Source organism: Lytechinus pictus, chromosome 2 (assembly GCF_037042905.1).
Source record: "Lytechinus pictus isolate F3 Inbred chromosome 2, Lp3.0, whole genome shotgun sequence".
In the NCBI taxonomy this organism is placed as follows: domain Eukaryota; kingdom Metazoa; phylum Echinodermata; class Echinoidea; order Temnopleuroida; family Toxopneustidae; genus Lytechinus; species Lytechinus pictus.
Window position 1 is genome coordinate 6,015,180 of NC_087246.1, and position 26,389 is coordinate 6,041,568.

A 26,389-nucleotide genomic window follows, 5' to 3' on the forward strand; every position below is an offset into this window, starting at 1 on the left:
TTTTTATCCTTAAACCCATACAACTCACCTCATGCTCTCTTATCTACTTTCAAATACAGGTTGTCATTATGGCAACCTCACTGAAGCATTATTTCATTTGAATTCATTAAGCATTTTGAAAACCAAACAATTCTGTAAGACATCCAATGAAAGAAAATAAGAATTTATTATGATATAATAATATTTATTGAACATAGAAATATTTGGCCATTTTCAAGAAATGTTAATACCACAACTACAAGTTAACAACATTAAACACAATCTTTTACCACATTGAATGAATTATCAAGGTTATCTGCAGCTTCTCACCAAGACGGCTGTCAAAACAAAATCAGAGAAGCATTTCATAAAACATATAGTCATTCTCACAGAATTTTGTTATAGGCTACTGAAATCCTTGCATCCGATTGGCTCAGAACAAATTAGTCAATAAAAATCACTGACAAACTGCTTTGTGGAACACTCCTCAGTTTTAGCAATATTTGACTGATCCAAGGCATTTTTGCTTTAAAGTAACTATGAAGGTAACTTTGTCATCTAATGGTATCTCCCAAGGAATCATTGATTTTGATTGGTTGTTGGACATTGTTACCATGGTAATTATCACTGGATGGTAAAATTACCAAAATAGTATCATTAATGCAACTAGGTACCTGCACTATGAAAAAGTGATAACTGTATTTTCACAGGGCAACATTGAGTGCAAAACCCAAACAATTTTCAATTGTTTCACATATTTGCCTCTATGAGGTAGGTTTAACAGACTTCTGTTTCTCTTGATCCTACCTACAAGCATTTCTCAAAAACATCCAGTGATTTCATTCCAAAATATACAAAATAAAACATACAAAGCAGATAAACATTATTAAAAAAATATGTACCCTACTTCAGATTTGGTACATGAATTGAAGACAAAAAATGATATATGCCTTTTAAACATTTCATACTGCATATCCGTGTTGGAAGAATATGAATAACACATTTAACACTTAACAAATTACAATGTACATAACAATACATCCAAACATAACGGCATTGTGTTCAACTGGAAAAAAAAAAAGTTTTACACTTTGTTAAAAGGGGAAATATATCTTTGTAAAATCAATTGCGATATATGTTTCTGGCATATAATTTGTGCATAATCAAACAATATGGTACTACATATTCCCCTTCTTTGCAAAACAAGCAAAATGTAAGAAGTGTAGAGCATTGCTGTTTCAAGCTGTTACATAACCGTATGAAGGTAGATGAGTCACTTGAAACGGGAAATACAAATCATTACTTTCATTAGAAGGAATCCATTGATTCAGAAGATACATTCTGATTATCATTTACTTCAAATTGAGAATTAAATAAATGAATCAAGACAGTTGACTAGAAAGAGATTTCTAGAAATAAAAACAATCAATGCAATATTCAGTTCAGTCACATAATTATAAGTCACAACAGGTATGGTGCAAGCAGAAGTTCAGTATCTCCATCGTTTGGCTAAGGTGTCATGTAGGGATTAGAAGGGAGAAGACGCCAAGGAGGTTTGTGCCTCAGACTTTATAACTGTGCCTTATTTCATAACGATAGAAATTAGTCAAATTTTGGACTCACTATTTGTCTGTGTCTCCCTGCCAATTTCCCTCTATACAAGTACAAAGAATAGACAATTTAGCAATTTTTAAGTTTTTTTTCATTTTACTTTCATCTTGTACAAATAAACCCATATAAATAGACTTTCATAAATAAGAGACCCCTCTACATTATTAATTTCCATTTGAATGGTGTCTTAATCAAGTCTGTCCTTTATAGTGTTGGGCAATGGTCTGAAGGCGGCCAAAATAAACAAGGTTACACTGTAGAATTTGAAAACCATTGCTGTTTTTTATTTCCATTCAAATATCAGAAACATTCAATTATTTTGTAGGCCTTCATTGACAGTTTTAGGTTTTCAGTACAGCTATTCAAAGCTGTACAGTATCACATAAATACACTTACGCAATAAATTTAAGTAATAAGTTTGCAACTCAGAAGTCTCATCAAGAAAATTCAAAGGACTGAAATGGAAAAGAGGCAAATCTTTCCCAAAGCAAATATGAAGTTAAACTTAATTCTAGTATCCAAATTAACATGGATCATCAAGGTAAATGCTTGATATTGTATCCTAAACAAGTGTAATCTTCAATGGGCAAACATATATGATGGGATGGGGGGACCTGCTTATTACAAGAAAATCACGTATCCTTCATAAATTTGTATATAAACGGTATTGAATGATTGCATCAAACTAGCTATCACAATGAATCCGATCAAAAAAAAATCAGTAAAACTAAAAAAGAGTAATGTATGTTAGATTTGTGATTTAGAATCGAGAATTGGGATTATGAACCTGCTTATAACAGATAGTATTTGGTAATATCACACACACTGAATAACTCTTGATACTGACCCATGGAATAAAACAAGGATTGCAAGTTTTTGATGGGTTACTTGGAATCTAGTCACATGTGTTACATGAATTACAAACAAAAAATTGTAAATTCTGGTGATTCTTACAAATGGAACTAGAAATTCATGATTATGTTAATATCTTGATCAATGATAATGCTCATATCAACATCATAGTAGATTTCTAAGCTTATTGCTCTTGTTCAAGATTGTAAAAAAAAATGGGTAGATAGAGTAGATTCCCGGAGTATTATTATTACAGCATACCTTTTATTTACCTCATGCATTATATATCTTATTTTTTCTGACTTATTCTTTTATAATTATATGCAATATACCACATCTTTATCTTGTAATATATATTATCACAAAGGTTACTATTTTGTGATATAAGGACATGTGTCATGAGGTTGCCCACCAAAAGGCCCGGGGGGGGGGGGGGCAGTCAAATATATTGCTGTACACACCCGTGACCAAATTATTTCCAAACACCCCCTAAACAAGTTTTTTCTCTGTGTGCAAGATAACCCCCTAAACAAGTTTTTTGCGGGCTTTATTTTACACAATTTGGCCCTCTAAACAAGTTGTCGCGAAAATATGACCTCGGGGAAATAGCTTGGGGAAAAAACATAACCTAAACATGTTTGGCTGGTCTTTAAAAAAAACATACCCTAAATACGTTTGACCCCGCGATTAACCATTGACCAGTCTTTCAAAACCACCCTTTTTCTTGGTGTTTTTGATACCCTTAACGAGCCCATGCCCGAACCATGTCCAAAAGTGAAAAAAACACCCCTTTAAACACGTTTTTTGGTCACGCGTGTGTACAGCAATATATTTGACTGGCCCCCCCCCCCCCCCCCCCCCCCCCGGGCAAAAAGGGTGGTGCTGTTACATATTTTGACATATTCGTAGAGTTATTCTTGAATATTTTCAAAACCAAAAGAGGTATGCCAACAAATTTGGTATCAATTTAAAGCTGAATTCATTAGCTAATGATGTAGAAAGTTTCATTGCTCTAGAATAAATAGAGCTTGAGTTACACATCTTTAAAGACAGAGCACCAGGGGTGGTGAGGAAGCGGTGCCGCCTGTACAAAGTCAATGAGGATTCTCAATATTTTGTGCTATTTTGGATAAAACTTACATATTTTGTGAAAACTTGATTTCCAACTACAAGATTTCAAATGTTAAATTTATCAACATTTCAGTACAAATATGATTATGCATTACCACATGTGATTATAAATAATCAAGCTCAATATGGCAATGTAAATGTGAAAGCACTAGAGAGATAGATGATATCTACTTGGTGGGATATTAATTTGCAAAAAGTATGCTAAACATACAACTTATAAAAAAACAGCCATCTGCAACTTAAATATTCCCTGTATTATTCTTCAGGATCATAATTTCAAAAACAGTGCATTGATGTACCACATGTACAATAAGTAACACATCACCATACTCTTTGTCATTTTTATTAAACCTGCTTTCATTCATACATGTATGAAATTTTAATTAACAAGAACAAGGTAAATATTTTACAATACCTAAAGTATTGTCATTCAAATAAAAAAAGGAGGGTCTGGGATATGGTTGGTTTTCATCATTACTCTTTGCCCTGAATTCCCAAATGTTTTGCATGTGTGGTTTGAAACAATGGTTTAAACAGATTTCATGCAATGATTATGCTTGATTCAGCATGTATATTGAGAAGGTATCCAATACTGGCAATCAGTAGATGAGAGCTGGTTACTAAATATTTTCTGACTTATCAAATAAATCGATCAATGCGATCTTATTCACTGGGTTGAAAGCCATAAATTGCATTTACAATATACTGTCCAATACTGTATACATGCTTTTATCACAGTGCCCTAAATTGATGCCTGTTACTAAGGTTACAACAGTAATCAGTCCACTGTTTATGTTAATTTATCTACAAAACAGTGAACCTATTATCAGTAGTAACAAGCATCAACTTTAAGTGGGCTGTGATAATAATGTGCATCCATTATTAGACATTTTAACAATATGCGCACTGAATGAAGAGTTACAAGTGAATCAAATATGCATAAGCACCGATTTCAAACCACATATTTTCAAAACTACCTATGTCAATTTGGCCCTATAAGTCTTATAATGAATGCAATATTACACATTGTTTTCTGAATAAATAGTGATAAGGAAAACTCCAAGTAGAGTCATGACTGAGTTTCACATTTTTTTATCTTTTCTTTCACATCTTACAGTTTTCTGAATAATTATGTATATTCACATTACATGTGGTAATATTGGGTTTTCTATTTCCTTTTAAATGCCTGATCTACACGCATCACAAAGTGAAATATCAGCTTGGCTATAACAAGATTACACTTGTACTTCCTTATTCAAAACTATTAAATAAAGAAGGTCTCAATAAACATTTAAACAAATATGCTATATCAGTAGTCACTTTTATCAAAACACAAATTATCCAACAAAAAAACAACCACATAAATATTCCAATGTGTTCTTGGCCCTCCCACATAAAGAGTTGCAGTCACAAATTAAATCAAATCAAACCTCAATAGATTGTCATGCTAATCTAAGATGTGTCCTTACAAAAATTAAGAAAGTACAACAAATAAGAATCTAGATATCTCATAAAAATCATAAAAAATTGTGTCAGTTCTGGGCTCTCCCTTATCAAATGATATAACTTGAATTAAATATGGGTCTTATTAACACAAAAGAAACTGTCTTTAATTTATAGAATTTATATTAAATTTATGAAATAAAGATTAATGTAAACTGTGGACCCTGGGGGCCCTTACCTTCGAATATGAAAATACAATTACATGTATTACTTTAAAACAAATTCTTACATTTTCTAAGGGTTAATCTCAATGGGTTTGATATTAGTTGGCGCTTCGGTCATGACTACAGATTTTGCATACTGCAGAGAGGTCTACGCAATGTCTCTTGAAAATTACAGTCTCCTAGCAGTTGAGACATATCTGAACACGTTTAATACTTTAGACAGAGACTGCTTCTTTTCTGAAATGTTTCTGTGGCGTCTCTATCAGTTGCAAAGATTATTTTGTTCCAAAGATACCATAGAGATGTTCTTGCAACCTCGAGAGGTTTCTCATCTCTGTAACTTCCCAGAAATTGATTAACAAGTGACTTGAAGAAGTCTTGAGTCAATTTCCTGGAAGTTGTGCCTTTTTTAAGAGCAAAACCATTTTAGTGCAGACATCTTGGAGACTTACTTGCAACAAAAATGGAAACACTGCACCAATATCTCTAATGGACAAAAATGATCTTAAAACCAAGTCAACTGAAATCTATGCACAATCCAATATAGGTGAGTGCAAATGGAATGAAAAAATATATAAAATCTTCTGACTACCCTTCTATCTCTTGTGTGAATGACAGAATGAATTTGTATTAATATGCTACAAAGTGACAAGCACTACCGGTATTACAATTTACATAGATAGCTCACATCTTTATTTTGGGTCAAGGATATTAAAATGAGTAGCATGCATGCAAGAAAATTTGCACTAGAAATGTCTAATTCTTAAAAGTGCATTGGGAACAGTTGTAGATTATGACACTGTATTTGAATCATCATTTAGAAAATTGAGCAGGATTATTTTGTAAAGTGTAAAGTGCTTAGAGATGCTGTTCTGAGGAATCAAGGACTATATTAGTGGAACATTATTGAGCAAGCAATAATTTATAGCAAGTTGATACCAGAGATATGTAACTGGTTGAGTCATCACCTGTCAGCCACACAGCGGCAAATGAATAGTATACAAATTATGAATATTTATGAGTGCAATGGACTGAATACTTCATGAGGTGAAAGATGAAATGATCCATTCAATGAGGCGTAGCCGAATTGAATGGATCATTCATTTCATCTTTCACCGAATGAAGTATTTTATCCATTGCACGAATGTAAAGAACATTCATTATTTGGTTTATATGACACCTAAAAAAGATTCTTTTTCATATGAAATTTATGAATTTTGATGCAAAATATGCTCATGCAGTGCGAGCTCAGTCTGTTGGTTATCTCGTACAAACAACATGCGCGCTGCAAACATGAGTGGTTTTACTCGAGGTGCCTGCAGTCTTGGTGCACGCATGCAATGAACAGAGTCGTATGGATAAAAAATTGCACGATGAGTGGATCCAAAATTGCACGGTTGATGACGTCATTGTAAAATGGGCTGAATGATCGATATAGAATAACCAATCAAATGACAAGGATCTATCTAGGTGTCAAATAAAAAATAATAATAATGATATGCATAATATAACATAAAATCCCAATAAAACCTAGGCTGAGGATACATTATCATCAAGAGCTCTTTTCTCTGTTCTTTTCCTGGACCCGTTTCAAGTATCGCTGAGCGAGGGAATTAATGATGGAGATAACAAAGTATAGAACCATGGCAATGATCAACTTTTCAAACAGGAATCCAAGCAGATTACCTTGCTGTAAATAGAAAATTAAACAATATGAGATAAATATTACTGATTTTAGTAGATAATGTTCACAGTATAAGAAATGCAATGGACTTCCTCAGACATGTTGTAAGAAAGTCAACTGGAGGCGAGAGACATTTTTGTTTTCGTCATAAGGTGACAAAGAGGCAATTTTTTAATCATATTCTTTCAATAGTTAACATAAATTAAGTTGTTTTCAAAGGTTTGCAGACAAACTCATGACATAATATGACTTGACTCAAGACATCTTGATGGAATAATAATAGATGTCTTGAATAAGTCTGCACTTTGAACACTTTTGTTTTTAGATATAGAACAAACAATGCCCCTCAATCAGCATAAATGATTCATCATTCTCACCATCCCTTAAAAGCATAACAATTGTTGCTGACCTTTGTCATCCCAAATAATGAACGTACCGGTAAATGAAAAAGGGTGATCTGAAGTATGATGTTAAATGCTGGATTTAGTGTCAAGGCAATTAAGATAAATTTCTAAGACCAAATTATTTTCTTTAAAAACTAAGTTCAGCAGTTTGATTTCTTCTCTTGGCACTTAGCACTAACACCAAACATTGCACTTGCAATTTCTCAGCGTAATCTAAAAGATATCGTAAAACAAGGATACAATTTTTCTTTGACTATTATAAATTAACTCTAACTCGCATAAAAAAAGCAAACATAGACATCAATCTTCCTCACAAGATCAGTCATGGAAGGGTATTGTATTTTAAATTGCAAAAACATTTTTCAAATTTCAAACATACCTTATCAACAGCACTGCCTGGTACCCGGTGTAACTTGGACTTTTGTTTGGCTAAGAGGTCACGGAATGGTCGCTGGATCAAGGGACCAATCATGGGTATGCCCCTAATAAAGAAATGAAATTGTAAACTGTCACGCTCCTTTATCTCATCTTGTTGGTTTTCAGCTGGTAAGTATCACATATCATACTATGAATTGACACAACATATGCAACTGCAATGACTATGTAGGACAATAATTACTCATTAGAATATATCTTGCAAGTCACAGTGAGAAAATAAGTCATTTTATTTGTGAGAAATTTGAGTGGCCTAAATTACTTTTTAAGAAAGAATTTTGAATATCTACAAAAATGATCCTAAAACTATAAACAGAAATAGTTGAATCAACACTTCCAGCATCGTGTATTTCAACATTTTGCATTTCTTGTCTTTAAATCAACTGATATTCAGTAATGTTCTGTGTTTGGATAACAAAACAGAATAGATAACAAAGAAAAGAAACCAGCACAACTAATCTTGTGAAGAACATCCTGTGACATAATTGTTCACTGAAGGATTTTCCCCTGAAAACAAAATTCCTATACGAGAAGACTTACCCGATCAAGTCAACAACGAATTCTACATGATGTTCACTAAATGTGATGATGATAAAAATTGTCTAGGAAAGAAATAAACAAAAGTATTTAAACTATAGTTGTGCTCTGATAATTAGAAGAAAAAATATCAATGAAAGTGATAAATAACCAGACCATATCATGGTGGATATATGTGAGGAATATATGTCATTATAAATGAAAATATCATTTTCCCTCATTTATTGCTATATTACGTTGTTACTATGGCAATGCTTTATTTGAAACATTAAAAAAATGTGTCTTGCAGATATTCCCTTATGAGTATTGGGCAAAAACAGGGAAAGTAGATTGCTCTACAAGATCTATTGCTGATTTATTACTGAAATATGAAACATATCAGCCAGGTACTGATGCTAATGTTGCTTTAATACATAACATGAACATGAAATCTAAATTCATAAGAAAGATGAATATATAGAACAAATAAACTAAATTGTCAGGATCATAAATAAAATGTTAAACACCTGGCAATGGTGCTAGAGATCAAATTGAACCCACTCCTCACACAAACAGCCACCCCCCCCCCCCACACACACTTGTTTTTGGTTATAATGTGCCGAAATTGTGGTAAAGAAATATGCAAAGGCACAAAATCATAGAAAACAAATGAACTATTAATATTCAAGCTAAACATTTAACTCTGAAGATTTAAAGTTTTAAGGTTTATTCTCTGAATAATTTTGAAATAATTTCCTTAACTGTTGAGCTTTGAAATGCTCTTTACTTACCTGAATACTCATTTTAATAACAGCCTTTCCAATGAGTGTTGCACCAAAGAAAGTCCAGAATGGTACCAAAAAATGACCACATGTAATACCAGCAAGATCAAACAATGGATTAGGAATCTGTTTAAAGAAATGGTACACAGGCAATTAAAGATATATATTGCTGCTTTAGGAAGCATCTTTAAAAATGGTAGGATAGAAGGGTAACAAAGTAACTGCTTGTGTGGCCATTCTCAAGAGAAATTATTCAAAACATTGAAATAAAACTAATGCAGGTTTCATGAAAATATTGTTTTCCTAAAGGGATTTTGCATATGTGACTAAAGCAGAGATGAATACTATTTCCACACAAAATACTTTTTATTTAACATACAAATGGCCCTTAACAAATGCTGTACTTCATCATTTTCCATCCTTCAAAATATTGCAATTCATTTGATAAGGTTGACATCCCTGTGTGCTAATGCTCAGCACTTGTCCAGAGACAACACAACCAGATAATGAAAGCAGATAACAAATGAAGATGTTTAGGGATGATAACTTCATGAATGTTAACAAACCAGTTAGCTATTTCAGCTGGATTGCTGGGCACCTAGCATAGATGTAGAGAACACCTCATCCATCAAAGTAAATATCATGTCACAGAAACCAATTATGAGTGCAAAGCAACATGCCAAATAAATTGGTAAGGCTTTTTTTTTTTTAGAATGACCCTGTAGTGTCACACATTATCCAATAGGAGAGTTGGTTATATGACATGGGATGGTGTCTTCAGTTATTTATTTATTTTATTTTTGAAAAAAACAGGCTGGAGGATGCAAATCCAAGATTTTTTTAAAGGAGAATGAAACCCTTGAAACTATCTGAATCCATATCAAAGAGAAAAATCTAAGAAACATATTGTTGAAAGTTTGAGGAAGATTGAATGAATAATAAGAAAGTTATGAGCATTTGAATATTGAGATCACTAGTGCCATGTAGATCCTCCCATCGGCAATGCGACCAAGATCTGTGATATCACACACGTACAACTCCCTCAATACTTTAGTACTTATTTCACTTATATTCTCACTTTTATAGAGTCTATCACAAGGTGAGGTGTTCTCTTTATGAGATGACAAGTACAGAGGTTTCACAACATTATATCATTGATGAATCGTTTGTCATATGATTAGAATGAGCAAAAAGAGATGTTTTGGGGTATATTTTCAGTGTCCAAATGGGAGAGTTGTACGTGTGTGACATCACAGATCTTGGTCGCATTGCCAATGAGAGGATCTCCATAGCATTAGTGATCTCGACATTCAAATGCTCATAACTCTTTTATTGCTAGTCCTATTTTACTCAAAGTTTTGTTGATCTTATTCTTTGATTTTTCTGCTTTCACAAAAGCTAACTTGCTCCAAGAGTTTCATTCTCCTTTAATGTGTTCAATTTCCTGACCATCCCACAGAATATCAATTTCTAATGGCCGGTAAGATAATATCAGAATCCAGAAAAAAACATAATGGCCAGCAACTGTCGAACAAGATTTTTTTAAAGCAGATTACAAATTATGTTTGGGGATGATAATATTATGGATAGAATTCTGATATGACACAGCCTGAAATATCCTATAGCACCTGGTTGATGCAAATTTAAGGAGTTAATACTTACTGATGCACATGCTAATATACCAAAGAATCCAACTCTTTGAACTAAGCGTTGAACCCCTAATTTCATCCGAGTCATAAAGTCCTGTTAAAAGCAATATATACAAAAAAGAGTAATATCACCATTGTTTATAAAACGTAAAACTAATTTACTGGATACATTAACATTTCAAAGTGCTCCCAAAGTGGTGGAACCACATAATTGAATGTCATTATTGTTATGAAGGTGATCTCAAAGGATGTGCAAGAAACTACAGAAAAAGAGTCAATATGCGTTGTGGTGGTGACAGTGCACTGTTGACATATTGCAAGTCTGTTTGGGGGAGGGGGGGGGGGGCTGGATTCTACATATTGAGTTTTATGATAACTTACCTGTTGAGTATTTTGACTATGTTCCATAATCTCTTCAAACTCTTCATAATCTTCATTGTCGGGTTCAACACCAGAAAGACGAGCTGTAAAATCATTTAAAAGAAATAAGCCATCATTAGGAACTCTATAATTTGAGTTATGAGGTATAGAATTTACCGGGTAGGCCGACTCCGACCGATTCACATACCTCCAGTCAATGGAAATTCAAAGTGCATTTTACTACATTATTCTTTTACATTTCATATTTCTAATCAAGTTCCTTCAAAGTCTGTGTCTGGACTCAAATCACATCTGGAATGGACTAGAGTCAGTCAAAGCCCTCGCTTTTTTACTATTTCTTTTATCAATCAATGAAATTCTTGAGCTCTCTTTGAAGGCTAACAATACTTTTTTGGTGTTATTTTTTGTAAAAGAAAATCCAACATGCTGATAATAATTGGAGTAATAAAATGCTTTGAATAAATCAAAATGAATATTTACATACCTGCTTTGGCCATAAAATATGGAGGCAACTCTCCAAGTGCAGTACCAGCACCCTATAAGAAAGTAACAACGCAAATGAACAACTGAACGAATCAATATTACTAAGCAACTTAATCTATTTATCAATCTATATATTAATTAATCAATCAATACAAAGTTTACTCCTCTCCAAGAGTAGTACTAGCACCATGTATGAAAGTAATAACTAGATAGATTCTTGACTGCAAGAAGTCAAAATTCTTGCCTCCACCATTGCAAATCAAGAACATTACACACTTAACTTATTAAAGGAAACCAAAATACAGGGAGAGAATCCATCTTATCAGAAAGAATAAAATGAGAGGAGTAATCTACATGTACAACTTGTTTCATCAAAATCAGACCGGTTATAGGAAAAGCGAGAAATGGAAGTTTGCAAAGTCTTGTTGTATTTTCTATGGGGATCCTAATATTGGTAAACATGCTTCGAAATGGCGGATTTTGTGGACAACTCTCCATCTGTTTTGTACACAAATTTTCAGATTTTCCCCTTTATTTGACATATTTCACATTATCTCCTCCTGACTTTGACATATGTGGTGCCACTGGTGTGAATTATAGTTTCCCATGACATGTCATGCACAAAAGAAGGAAAGATGCAATTTGAAAGATAATGGGAAAAATTTGTGTACAAATCAAATGGTGAGTTGTCCACAAACTCTGCAATTCTGATGCATGGTGGCCAATTTGGGGATTCCCATAGAAAGTATCTCAGGACTCTTTAAACATTCATAACTGATTTTGATGAAACTTGTTTTAAATTGTTCCTCTAATTTTACTCTTTCCAATATGGTTGCCTTTCTTCTTGGGTTTTGGTTTCCTTTAATGTGACCTCTATGACAATGACCATATGACCTCAAAATCTCATCAGATCAATGTCAGTCAAATCTGCATACATGAACTAACTCAGCCAAGTTTGAACCCTGAAAAGGTTCTCCAATTATTGCAAGAAAAAAGATATTTCAATGTATCAAAAAATTATAATCAGATCATCGTTACTCTTCTATGCATACATAGGCCAAGCGTAAAATGAAATCCTCAAATGGTTCTTAAAGGGATGGTCCGAGCTAAAAATATTTATATCTACCTAAATAGAGAAAAATTCAGAGAAAAATGTTCAAAATTTCATCAAAATCGGATAACAAATAACAAAGTCATTGAATTTTAAAGTTTATCAATATTTTGTGAAGACAGTTATATGCACATCATCATGAATATTCAATAGGTGGGCTGATGATGTCACATCCCCGCTTTCCTTTTTCATATGTTATGACATGAAATCATAAATGTTTCATTTTTTCATGAATGTGTCTCCATTATGATGAAATAAGTTGCGGCAATGAATAACTAATGCACTTAATCAGTTGTCAATCCAATTGTTTTAGTTCTTGGAAGAAAATTTTTGAATAAACCTAATTTCATATAATAAAATACAAAAGAACAGTGGGGAAATGACATCATCAGCCCACCTAATGAATATTCATAAAGACATGCCTAGAACTGTTTCACTGGAATAATGCAAATCTTTAAAATTCAATAACTTTGTTATTTGTTATCTGATTTGATCAAATTTTCAGTATTTTGCTTTGTGAGTCTTGCTCTATTTATTGAGATATAAATATCTCCAGCATGGACCATCCCTTTAACTTTATATGAGAATGAAACTTCTGGGTATATAATGACTTCTGTCACCTTTGGCCAATAATAATAATAGTAATGACAACAATAACAACAGCAACAAAAACAATAATAATAATAATAATAAACATTTAGAAGGCGCTTACTACCGACATTTCTAAGTGCGCTGTTTTCTGTTTGTGATTAATACTTTGACCTCATGACCCTAAAATCAGATCATTGACACTCCTATACCATACTTGAACTAGATTTGTCAATCTGTCTTTGGTTATTGCCAGAACAAGAGAGGATGGATGGATAAACGGACAACATAAAGCCTCCGGCAAATAGTTACCGTGCGCGGAATCATAAAAAACCCCAATAAATTTATTATTGACTACTCACCCACATGACTGCTTCAAGTCTGACCTTCTGTAAAACTGACCATATTGTCATAGAAACAGCTGTACTTCCTTCACTTGATTCAGGACAAACAATTCTACAGAATAGAAACAATTTCATTTTTCTTTTTAAATGAAACATGATCATGTCAAATTAAAGATGGCAATACCATGTACATGTGTCACATGCATATAAATGGGAATGTTTTTAAGAGATTAAACTTGTCCAACATGAAATGTATCAAAATGACAAAAATAAAAAAAATAAATCAGATACTCAAAATCAAGGTGAAATTAGTGAGACAAAAAAAACCCTCATAAGACTTCACATTTTGCTGAAAAAATACAAAAGATTGTGCGAGTACTAATTTATTATTATTATTATTATAGCTAACTGATGTAAGTTTCTATTGCATGTCTCTGCAAAAATGAACATTTCTAAAAATGTGGAGCAGTCTACAAATACGGACAAAATAAGGGTGGTATTTTGGGGTGAATGAAAGTTCTGTATAACTGTTTTCACTTGGCTCATTGGAAGCAGATAACTGTTTGAAGTTAATCTGATGCAAAATAAAAATGTAGTGGCATTGATGGTGTCATCACAACAATTTTAAACTATTTTTATTATCAATTTTTATACAACCATTAATTTCAACTGTATTCACCATAAAGGCCATTTTCACCATGCCTAGGTCTCTCTCCACTGCCAAATGCATGCTCAAGAACGTCTTTCCCAAGTATAAAGTAGGAATGTTTGGCATTTCCAGAGCCTACAAGTAGTGCTTCACACTTTTGAGAGTTAAAGTGTGCAATTGCCATCTATTACTCCAGTCTACTAATGTATCAAGGTCAGCCTGAATTACACAGAGATCAGGATTGGTAGAGGGAGGTATAACCTGAGAGTTAATACCACATAATAGTAACCCTACAATTACCATAGAGTCCTCCTAGATACCCCTTCACAGTAAAGGCACCTGCACACCAACTCTGTCATATCACTCACAGAATGAGTGCATAGTAATTGTTAAGGTTATCAGTCTGCTTTTATACCAGACATAGCTTATGATTGGTATGAACAGTCTTTTTCAAATAGTACAGATGAACCATTTTACGCTCACTTTTCTATGAACTGTACCATCGTGCTTCCCCCGGATCCAGATTTGGTGTGCAGATACAAGCCACCCTTATATTACCATGCATGGAGGAGACAAAAATGTACTTACTTGTCAGGATAGGGAGGTTCAGGAAAATTTAATGATTGACATTCAAATGCTGCTAACGTCACTGTGGCTATATGGGGACCCTGCAATAAAGAAACAAAGTTACTTACACTTAACTCAAACCATATAATCAAGAATCAAGATCTGTAAGTAATTCATCATTTTATTTAACATTCAAATTCTACACTTTCTTGCTGGCACTTTTTGCAAACTGGTGCATGTTCGTGTGAAGTGAGAAAGCACAGAGTAAGAAATGGCTGCATTTTTAAACATATTTTCATTTTTTTAAACATGATACATGTGACGCATGTCAAATTTGAGGGAAAGAGTAATGTGTATGTAAATTTTATGGAGCAATTAATTGCTTTCATACATGTAAATTTCTATTTTTTACCTGAACATTGAAAAGGTAAAGTCCAACATGCAAACATTTTCAGATGCTGTAAAAATGACCCAAACTGATATGATGCAATTCTTACCAGATATAGAAGGAACGTATGAAGACCAGTTCCTAGACCTACTGACGATAGAACTCCAAGTCCTACCCAATACAAACACCACAATGTCTTTTTCTCTAAGTACTGCACATACTATGGATAAAAAAAGAAAGCAAACAATTAGGTTTGGTAATAACATTGCATGCTAATATTGTACCATCCATACCCATGTTAAACAGAGACAAAAATTCATACACACAAAGAAATATTTCAATATTAATAAAATAATTTTAAAAAGAGTGAAATTTTTCTCTCCCTATCAATTCAATCAAAAGTATCAAATATTGTTTAATCATTGAAGTTTTAATGTAATAATACTCATGATTATGCAGCATTCATGCTAAAATGCATTATATTTAAGTTTAATGTGTTCTGAACTTACTACTTGATGTGATCCCTCTAAATGATACAAGATAGCCATTGTTATAAGAAAGATGATGACAGCTGCAACTTTTCTTCTGTTGGCCCATAACCTGTTAGAATAGTAAAATAGAATACTTCATTTCATCTCAAGGTGCACTGTTAAAGGATGATCTTCAAGATAAACGGTCATTTAATACTTGCAGAGACAGTATACTTCTTATAATGTTGCCTTAAAAAGTCAATTACCCCAGTCATTTTCTCAAGAGGCTTTCACAAATGATTGTTCAACCTTTTGTGACCATTTGGTTATATTGATTTTTTGCATTCAATTTGAATGTCGCAAATTGTAGTCGCAAAACCAATTGTGAAAGCGCATTAACTGGTACCTGACAACATTTTCACATCAAAGACCAGTTCACTGGTGAAATGTGGTAAAGATAGGAAAATAACGGTATAATAAACTTTGAATATATTATATTTTAGGTACAGATATCTTTTTTTAAATACCTAAAAAAATTAAAAACTGATGGATAAATACCTGTATGTCCATCCCACAATTATGATACAAACTTCTAGGAAAAAGTACTGCAAAGTGGTAAGTGGTTTCTTCAAAAGGGTAATCTTGGCTCTTTCTTCTCTATCCAATCTCCTCATCTCTCTCAGAGTTTCTAGTTCCTCTGGGGTAGATGGAGGCTCTGAACTGGTTGGGGTGTTAGGACCAGCCCGGATAAGCTGACCAATACCAGGATTTAGGTTGTTCTGCTTGAACATGCTATCTGCATCTTTCAGACGTAGCACCTGGAAAAATAGCAAATTTATCTTCAAATATTAATTTGCATGAACACACTCTTCAAGTAGATACTGAAAAAGACTGTAAGATCACACCTTCACATTGATTGTTTTGTAAACTGTTGTTTGACAGCTTTCTACCAGCTAAACATCAATATGGTCAATACATTGATGAATTGAAGGCAGGAAACCCAAGGCACTTTTTATTTCAACTTTTATGATTATGTAAGATTATAATTTCCAAATTTCGAAACACTTTTGCATGTCACTTAAGATGGCACTCTGTCATTACGAAAACAGTTACGACACGGTTGGAGGTCTCATGAATATTTAGTCAGGTTGTTCACGGTTCCCACAGAAATTTGAAAACAGAATATCATGACTTTTCCATGACTAAATTGCTGCTTTCCATGACTTCCTGTGACGTCCCGGGAGTAATATGGAATTTGGGATGTCACAAAACTAGGAAAAATGGAAATCATGAACAACAATTATAATAGCGGAGTATGATCACAGAGGATGAGAGTTGCGAGACATAACAAACTGTAAAGCTGCCATAGCCAAGAGGTAAACGCAATTCTCTGACTTTCCATGACCACCATTTTTCCCCAGGATTTTCCGTGACTGTGGGAACATGTTGTTGTCCCCGATTTTGGTAAAAAGGGCATCATGAGTGGTTAGCAGGCAAGTAGCTAACTATATTTGATGTAGTCAAGGTAAGACTTATCATGGTTTTGAGAAACGGGCCCCAGGCCAGGCTACCCATAGGCTTGCTGGTCAACCAGCAGTTGAGGAGCTGGTATAAAAGTGAGGATTATCCCAGAGAACAAGGACATCCTCATAAACTATAAAGACAAAACATGTCTTGATAAATTGAGATTGATATTTGTTCATTATGAATGTAGGCAATCCCTGTAAACAGGGACAATCCTCATTTTCAGACCAGCACCTCTACTGACCAGTGCAGTGCTGTAATATCAAAGAGCACTACAGTGTGAACTGCATATCGAAACCATTGGCCAAAATATCAGATCATCCCTTCTATATTGGGTTAGATGGTGAGTCGATCGTGCCCATGTGATGAACGTTCAACTCACAAAACATCTGGGCACTGTAAATAACGCAAGGGTCACGGGGTAGACATGGTGGAGTATGTCGTCACTTTTTCTTGAATATTCAGAACCAAGTAGGCAGCTTATGAATTCCAACCATCATTACAAATCTCTTGAAGAAAATGACATGAACCGGTTCAAGGCAGGAATAATGGGCAAGAAATTAGTCCTTGTGTACGATCTCACTACTGAGTTCAGCGGAACCACAACCAACAGAAACAGAAGATTTTGGTTTTCCAAGGTAACCTCGCACATGGCTGTACCTAGTTGAGAACTAGCCGTCTATGATCACCCACAATACACCACTCCTCAACATTCGATCGAAGGAGCGGACGAGATTGAAATTCAGCAAATCAGGCCCATATTTCCGTCAGAAAATATACATTTTAAGCATTTTCTGTTATGTTAAAGGGGAATCCAGCCTTGGCCATAAAATGTTGTGTTGGGAAGGAGAAAAATAAATTAAATAGAATGGTGAAAGTTTGAAAGAAATCGGACAAGCAATAAGAAAGTTATAACTGCTTTAAAATTAAGATCACTAATACTATGTAGATTTCAAATTGGCAACTGGGTAAGTAAATTATGACAAGGGGCAAGGACAGCTTTCCCATAGGCCATATACTTTATTATCAGAGATTTGTGGTTTTCTCCTAAGTACCCATTCCCCTGGGGAAGTATTCTAAATATAACCCAGGGAGTATATTGTTTTATGACCTCATGAAAGAAAAATATAATTTGAAATAAAACTTTGGGGAAAAATAACATTTTAGCCAAAATATGTATTGGAGTATATGGAAGTCTGAGTAGTCCTTGCCTTACATCACTATGACATCCCATATGCGGCCAATTTGAAGTCTCCATGGGTATAGTGATTACCAATATTTACAACTTTTAAAAATTCATAACTTTCTTGTTGTTTGTCCAATATTGTTCAAACTTTCACCTATCAACTTGTCTGATTTTACTTTTCCTTATAAAAACAAGTTTTTATTTGGGTTGGATTCCCCTTTATAGATAATGAAGGTAAAAGTTGGATCTTTTCCCTTGTTTTTGCAATCTTGTTTTATGTATTGCTCTATGAAATTGAACAGCGGAAGTCTTGCAGTACGAAATTGTTTTCGTACGCAGTAATATGCCACCAGCCCACCACGTCTGGAATCATGATAGTGTCTGGTAATACAATGCGTGACTATACTACCGAAATAAACATGATTTTTATTTGATTCAATGATTGTATTTTTGTTTTGGTCCAAATTTCAATTATGCTTAATTAAGTGTCCGATACTGGGCACTTTACTCGTATACCATGTCCACTTGCTTAAGTACTGCAACCATTCTGGGAATCTAAGGTAGGACTATGGTATGCCAATGCAGTACGCAACACACACTTTAAAAAATCATTAAAATATTTGTGACCAAAAATACTAATTTCCATACAGTTCCATTTTATTTTTAATTAGTAACTTGAAAATAATTTTTGTATTCTCCAGAGCGCTCAAAAACTTGAATTTTAGGCATATTTTTGTGTGCGTCCTCTATTGGTGGAAAGTAATATGGCAAGAAAATATTCATTTTTCAATCTCTATTCTTAATTTAGAAAAAATCATTAAAAGAACCAAATTTATTCAAGAACCAAGTTATATGATGATTGGCTGTAATGGAATCTGAGAGTGTCAAACAATCAAGCATTTAAAAAAAAAAAGAGAAAATAAGCCAAACATTGCCAACCTTATTTTGCCACACATGGAGTACTGACAGAGAACAAGGTTATATCATAACCTACATGTAGACAGGAATTTACCGTCGTTTCTGGGGATTTATTTTACAATTTCTGACATTTTACTATAATCCCCATTCACCGACGGTAGTGTGTTAGTGCGAGCCTGCATGTGTAATCACGTCGCCCAATTCGGGCCTATAGTGTTTTGTCTAGATTTTATTTTTGTTTACGTCTAAATGACATTATATTATCTTGAACGATGGCCCACTATTTTTATTGGACTCTAATCTTTCTTTTGATACTGTGCATATTCCAAGAAAATATAGGTTACCGATGATATATATTTTTTGAATTTTTCTACCGGAGAGGAAAATATGGCAGCAGTGTGTTGCTGCCCTCTACGTTCATTGAGTCATGCTTTTATCAAGGCTTTCCGATTAGAATTTTCGATATCCTGGCCAATCAATGCATGCGACAAGTTCCGAACGCACGCACATAGACAAGCGCAAAGCAGCGGCATGAATCGCGATATATAGCGACTGGTAAATACGTCTGTAAGGATGATGACGTCATCCAAGATAGCAACTTACGATGACCAACGAAAGGATCGAGGATGACTATGTTCTGATCATCATTTGAAAGGAATTAGCAGTAATTACGGTCTAAGGTACAATTTTTCTGATTTTTATATATTTTTTGTAAATATTGATGTAATTTCTTTTTTATAATGTGACATTTAATGTACAAAAAACGATCCGAAAATCATGTTTCCGCCGAATGTTAGATCTAACGTTAAGCTGCTAATACGTTGTCTTTACGTACGGGCCAACAACTCTTCAGTCTACTGTATGTTGGTGAGTAGAGCCAACGCAGTTCAGCGGAACAACCAAAATACAGACTGAAGCTTTTGGTCTAATCATAACCTTGTTCGTTCATTGAATAAGTGTCCATGACCATGTCCATTAGTCAGGGGCTGCGGAAGCGAGGAGCTGGGGGGACTTCAGCCCCCCACTTTTTACCAAAACTGTGTACAAAAACGTAAAAATTACCATAAGATTGTGATTTTTTGCATGGCCCCCCACTTTTTCAGCCCCCCACTTTTGGCTCAGCCCCCCCACTTTGAAAACCGTTCCGCGGCCCCCGTTGACAGCTACTGTACTACTACTACAGGGCTGCCAACTCTCACGCAATCTGCGTGAATCTCACGCAATTCACCTGATTCTCACGCTGATCATAGGAATTCTCACGCTGAACCCCGAAAATAGGGAGAAAAAAGTTATTAGCCTATATCGGATATTCAATAACATTATAACCCGGCTAGGCAAAAGTTTCAATGTTTTTAACCACACAAGCGCAAAGCTAAACCATCAATGCAAATCGGTTTCGGTTTGCCGCGCAAAGACAAGATATTGAGTTGCGATTGGCTTACTGTATCCCGCGTGTGAGAGCTGGTGACGTCGAAATTTTAGTATGTCTATGAAGCTGGGTTTTTGTGCAAGGCACAACGAGCGATCGAGTGTCAATGCAATGCCATGCCGATAGCCCGCTGGCAAGGTGCTCTGAATACATGATAGCCCCACATATGCATTTGTGTGTGTGTTGATACACTTGGTTTCTTTCGTAGCTTTATGTTAATTGAGCCAAAAAGAAACTGATAATTTATTTATGATGATAGTTTTAGCTTTCTTCCTCTGTTTTCTTTCTATCTTTCTTTTCAATCTTTCTTTGTTTCTTCCCTCTCTTCTTTCATTTTTTGTTACTATCTTTCTTTTTTAATTTTCCTTTTTTTCTTTGTCTTTTGTTCTTTCTATCCTTTAAAAAAATATTTTTCTCTATAATTTCCTTTTCTCTTTCTTTTTCTTTCTTTCTTTTTTTCTTAAATTCTTGAGTCCATCCATCCTATATTCATCTTTTTTTTCTTCCTTCCATCCATCCTTTCTTTACCCTTTGTTTTTTATGTCTTCCTTCTTTCAGCCTTTTCTTTTTTTCATTCATTCATTCCTTCCTTTGTCTTTTGTTCTTCTTTCTTTTTTCCCTTCGTTCCATCTATCCTTTTACCTTTTCTTTCTTTTTTTCTTTCTTCCTTCCTTTCCTTCCTTCATTCGTTCCTTCCTTTCTTTGTCTTTCGGTCTTTTTTTTCTTCCTTCCATCTATTATTTTACCTTTTCTTTCTTTTTTATATTGCTTGCTTGCTTGCTTCCTTTCCTTCCATCTTTATTTCTTTCCTTCATTCTTTTTTCCTCAAGGGAGCAGCAGATAATCACAGGTTGAAGTTTCACTGCTAAGCTAATAAAGACAGTTGATTTGGAATAATGCACCTAAAAATGTGGATTTCTTGTCAAGGTCAGTGAACTTAATTAAAAAAGTCAATTAACCTATCTGAATCCTGCCTTATGTATTTATGGAATCAGAGTTTAAAGTATGTGCCAGATTGCACCATTTAAATTTCAAAATTTTAAAAGCTCCCTACCATGGTAGGGGGACACCTCCTTCCACACCATCCCCCCCTCGGGCGCTGATCGGGCTTGGTCGCTTCGCTCCCTCGCAATGTCTCACTCCAAACTCTTCTCAAAAGTTGGCAGCCCTGCTACTAACTTACTAAGTACTAGTTACAGGCTAGACCAAGAGCTTCGGTCTCTGTTATGTTGGTTGTTCCGCTGAACTGTTGGCTCCAGTCACCAAATACAGAGACCAAAGTTCTAGCTTTGGGACAGGGACTCAATGGCCATATGTTTAGGTATTAAGTTCAGATAAAACAGGGAAGTGAAGTTGCGCGACAGCCGAAGTAGTCACTGTTTTTTCCCCTTTTAAGTTTATTTTTCCCCGTTTTGGTGCAGTTCTATATTTTAATGAAATAAAGACAAATATCGATGAGCCCCGTCAGGGGAATTTTGCATTGTTAACCCCCTCATCATGCTAATGGTGGATGCACGATAGCGAGCCGTCTGTGTACGAGGAGAAAAAAAAAATTCAAAATGTTAAAAAACTTGGCAACTCTAAACTACCTCGGGCGAAGTTCGTGCAGGCTCCACTCCACTTCAATACCGCTACACTACGCTCCACCTACCAGAACTTCGGGACCGTGAACTAGTTCGGATATACCAAGTGACAAAGGTGGGATCAAAAAGTGGTTTATTGTAAAAATTATAGAAAAAAATATAACGAGAAAGAAAAATAGCTCTATTTCTTACTCTTCACCCTTATTTCACTCCGAGTCCATCCTCCGGTTATCCTCAAAATTTGTGATTTTGGGCCAGTATCTAATTCCTCACACGTAATTATTCACGGCCGATTTCAAAACATCGCATGCGAGGGTCGCAGGTCAAACAGCATGAATATTTATATTGGATGGCTCAGAAAATACCAGAAATATTCCAGGAGTTTGGGAAATATTCTACGAATCAGGGGAATATTTTCCTAGTAAAGGCCCAGGCCCAATGCCAGATAAGCATGTTGGTTGGCGATACAATCACACACTCCTCACGAGTATACTTGTCAACATAAAACTGCTCATGTGCAATTCAGATCACGTATCACAAAAATATGATAACCACCTATTCACTTGCGTGAATAAGAGTTCACACACATCGATAATGCAACTGTAACTAATTATAGCCCGATTAGACTCAAGTCAAGACTTAAGTTAAATTCTCGAACAAAAACCATGGCAGATATACTGGTACTACAAAATTAGCATAATATTATAATGTATGCCTACCAACTGATCTTTTAAACCGTGTGCTTTCAAACCTCGTCGCTTGAGTTCTTCTTTGAGCTGAGGAACTTTCAGTTGTGAATAATCCATTCTTAATAAGTTAATGGTTGGTTGGTTGGTATCGAATCCGCACACACGTACGTACGTATAAAATTAGGGGAGTACCGGTACCGGTACTGTATTTCATAAAACCGATCGCAAAGTATGAACTAAAGAGGTTATGAGGTGCCAAAAGCTATTACGTCTGAAAATAATTATGCCTTAATTAATTCGGTTTATGTCAATTGGTCTAATGCCAACTCGTCTACTAGCTACCATCAGTTCGTCCACTATCCACATGGCAGGGGCAGATCCAGGGGGGGGGGGGGCACATTTTCCCGAGGAAAAAATTGACAAGCAAAAAAAATGGGAACTGAGGTTTTTAACCAAAAATTAAGGACATGCATTTCGTCCACGAAAAAACTTGACAAGCGAAAGAAAAAAAAAAGGTCTTCACTTCCCGGCTTCACTTTCAAAAGGGGATGGCCCACTTCTATTTTAACGGCATTATTACATTACAAATTTTAATTTTCCCTAGCTCTCAAGGGGGGATACGCGGCGCCGGCTTTGCCCCCCCCCCCCCCCTGGATCCGCCAGTACCACATGGTATAAATGTCATTTCGTCCACTCACTATTTCATCTAATAACCAGTTGGTCCAATAGCCATTTAGTCCCGCATTTAGTCCATATACGCTGCCTTTGGCCCAATTAAGCTGGGGGCGGGGCTGTGTTATATGATATCTAATTTGATTCGGATTCAAATTACTTTGGTTGCCTCATTTTGTGATTTTGTGTCGCTTTACAGTTCTGGCATAAATGTCATTAAATTATAGGCAGATGATGGGAAATACTGTGTTTACATATATGCCGCCCCGCAATGGCATATAACTACGGGGGCACGTGCCCCCCTCCCCCATCGGCTGGGGAAACCTGGGTCCTGGGCAAAGGAGAAAAAGAGGGAGAAAGAAGAAGAAATTATTGTATATATTACATAAGATGTATTTTGTTATAACTTTATGAAACGTAATTTACATAGGTCCTATATATGTGTCCGTCACTACTCGCATTGTCTGTTTAATACTATTAATAATCCCGTTCAAGGGGATTAAATTGTACCAAAACATCCCGTTTCAAATCAATATACACCAAATATAATTTCCTCGCACTTCGAGCTTTTATTTGAATTTGACACTTGAATCTATTTATTAACACTGTCAGGTACAATTACATGGAATAGTATCACATATAAACAAAACATTTGGTAATTGGAGCTAACATAACAGCAAGATGCTAATCGAAGTTTAAACAATAATTTTAACCAAATCTCAATATTGTACATCAAATTCAAGTACTAATTCTACTTATTACTGATCCAGAAAATTGCGATCATTTTTAGTGAACATATTTACACTATTTACAGGAAAAAATATCTTAATCATTTACAAAATCTTTATACAGAATTGTTAGTTTTTAGGCAGTATTTACCATACCAAATTAATCATAATCTTCCAGTAGCAATAGTTTTAACGATTTACTAACTATCTTGCGACTGGGGGTGTTTCTAATATTACGTGGCAGATGATTCCATAAAGTAGGACCAGAAAATGAAATTGATTGTTTTCCCAAATTGGTATTATAGTTGTCAAAATTAACATTTCGCTTTTCTCTATTTCTCGTATTGTAAGGATGGTCTATAAATGAAAAATGATTAATAAAACTATGCGGCAACCGATTTTTAATTAAATCGTGCATAAATACTCTTAACAAATATTGGTATTGTTTGAAAATATCGAGAATATTTCGATCATAAAATAAAGGTGTGATAGGTATGATGGTTGAACGTAATTATTCTAGCTATTCTCTTTTGAAGTAATAATAAAGGGTTCAGGGTTGTTCCGCACGCGCATACATTCGTAATTCCGAAGCTTCGTATTTCCGAAGGTTCGTAATCCGTAATTGAGATAATATGTATACTCTTATTCCTGTAAAATAGTCCTTTAAATGCCTCTGTTTGAATCAATATACAAAAATTCCAGCTTGCGCTCTGCGCTCGCATCGTTTTTTTAGTGTTACTGATTACATGATTACAAAAAAATGCCTAAAATGTCCCTTTTTTTAGGTCTGAATAAAAAAAAAATTCAGCTCGTGCTTCGCGCTCGCGTTACATGATTTAGTGTACATATCATTTTAATGACACGGTTAATGCAGGGGCCGCGGAATATCATTATGGTAATTTTTACGTTTTTGTACACGGTTTTGTAATGTCTTTATTAAAGGTCAATTTACATGTACCTGGCTATTGAGCGCGCTTCGCGCGCCCAATCATTTTTTTTTTGCTGGTGCCCCCAAATGCCGTGACCTACAGTAGGCCTACGCCTCTACCGTTGTGTACTCATGTGTTACATATACGCTTTATCGATCCATCAAGCATCCGTCGGATCCACTGTGTGATTCATCCGCGCAAAAAGTTTTTAGCTGCACAAAACTTTTAGAACGGATGATGAACTTTCCGCCGTGTACGATGTAAATCCTCAACATAAACGAGGAACAAACGTCCTCGGCGCCCCATGTCCGTTATCATACATTAAACGTCCGCTGTATCCTCTCTGCATCTTTTGGGCATCATAGCCAGGGGCCGCGGAAGTGGGGGGGGGGGGGTGAGCCCCCCACTTTTTTCCAAAACCGTGTACAAAAACGTAAAAATGACCATAACGATTGTGATTTTTTGCATGGTCAGCCTCCCACTTTTGACTCAGCCCCCGGCCCACTTTGAAAACCGTTCCGCGGCCCCTGCTAGCAACTCATATCCGTATCCATATGCAGCTGAACGACGGAGGGAGGAAAGATAAGGTACATGGAACGTCTATACATCGTTAGTGCACAGAAATGATTTTAAGCGTATGCATCTCGTAAAGTATTCACCCCCCCGGTAACCCGTTTCGGAGCTGTCATCCATTTACATTCACTAGGTGTTTCCGATGAACATCCGTTTGACATCCGCGCAACATACTACCCACGTCCGTTCTTTTCCGTTATGTTTTCATAACTTTTTATCCAGTTCTGGCCGGAGCGAATAAAAACGGATGGAACCACCCCCGAAATTTTGCTCGTCCGCCATATCCTTTATGAATACGTTTTGTGTCCGTCGGCCAGTGGGACCTGGCCTTAAACTATGATTGGAAGAACTTGAAGGGGAATATAGGAAGTAAAATAATAGAAGAGTGAAAATATGAATATAATTTCAGATTTCTTCCAAAGTCCTTGGAAGTGATCAACCACGCAGCCAGGATTTAATTTTGGAAG

General features: G+C 35.2%; 1 protein-coding gene across 1 annotated transcript; it reads right to left on the bottom strand.

Annotated features, from left to right (window-relative positions):
• Positions 1 to 147: 147 nt before the first annotated feature.
• Positions 148 to 23,253, bottom strand: LOC129254938 (vacuole membrane protein 1-like). Its single transcript, XM_054893486.2, has 14 exons — positions 23,051 to 23,253; positions 16,250 to 16,509; positions 15,731 to 15,821; positions 15,331 to 15,441; positions 14,855 to 14,934; positions 13,636 to 13,729; positions 11,576 to 11,627; positions 11,092 to 11,174; positions 10,724 to 10,804; positions 9,071 to 9,187; positions 8,304 to 8,365; positions 7,708 to 7,810; positions 3,527 to 6,930; positions 148 to 2,893 (listed from the first exon to the last, which is right to left on the bottom strand). Exons 1-13 carry the CDS (start codon positions 23,135 to 23,137, stop codon positions 6,793 to 6,795), a joined length of 1,359 nt encoding a protein of 452 aa, XP_054749461.1. The 5' UTR covers positions 23,138 to 23,253; the 3' UTR covers positions 148 to 2,893; positions 3,527 to 6,792.
• Between the last annotated feature and the right edge of the window lie 3,136 nt (positions 23,254 to 26,389).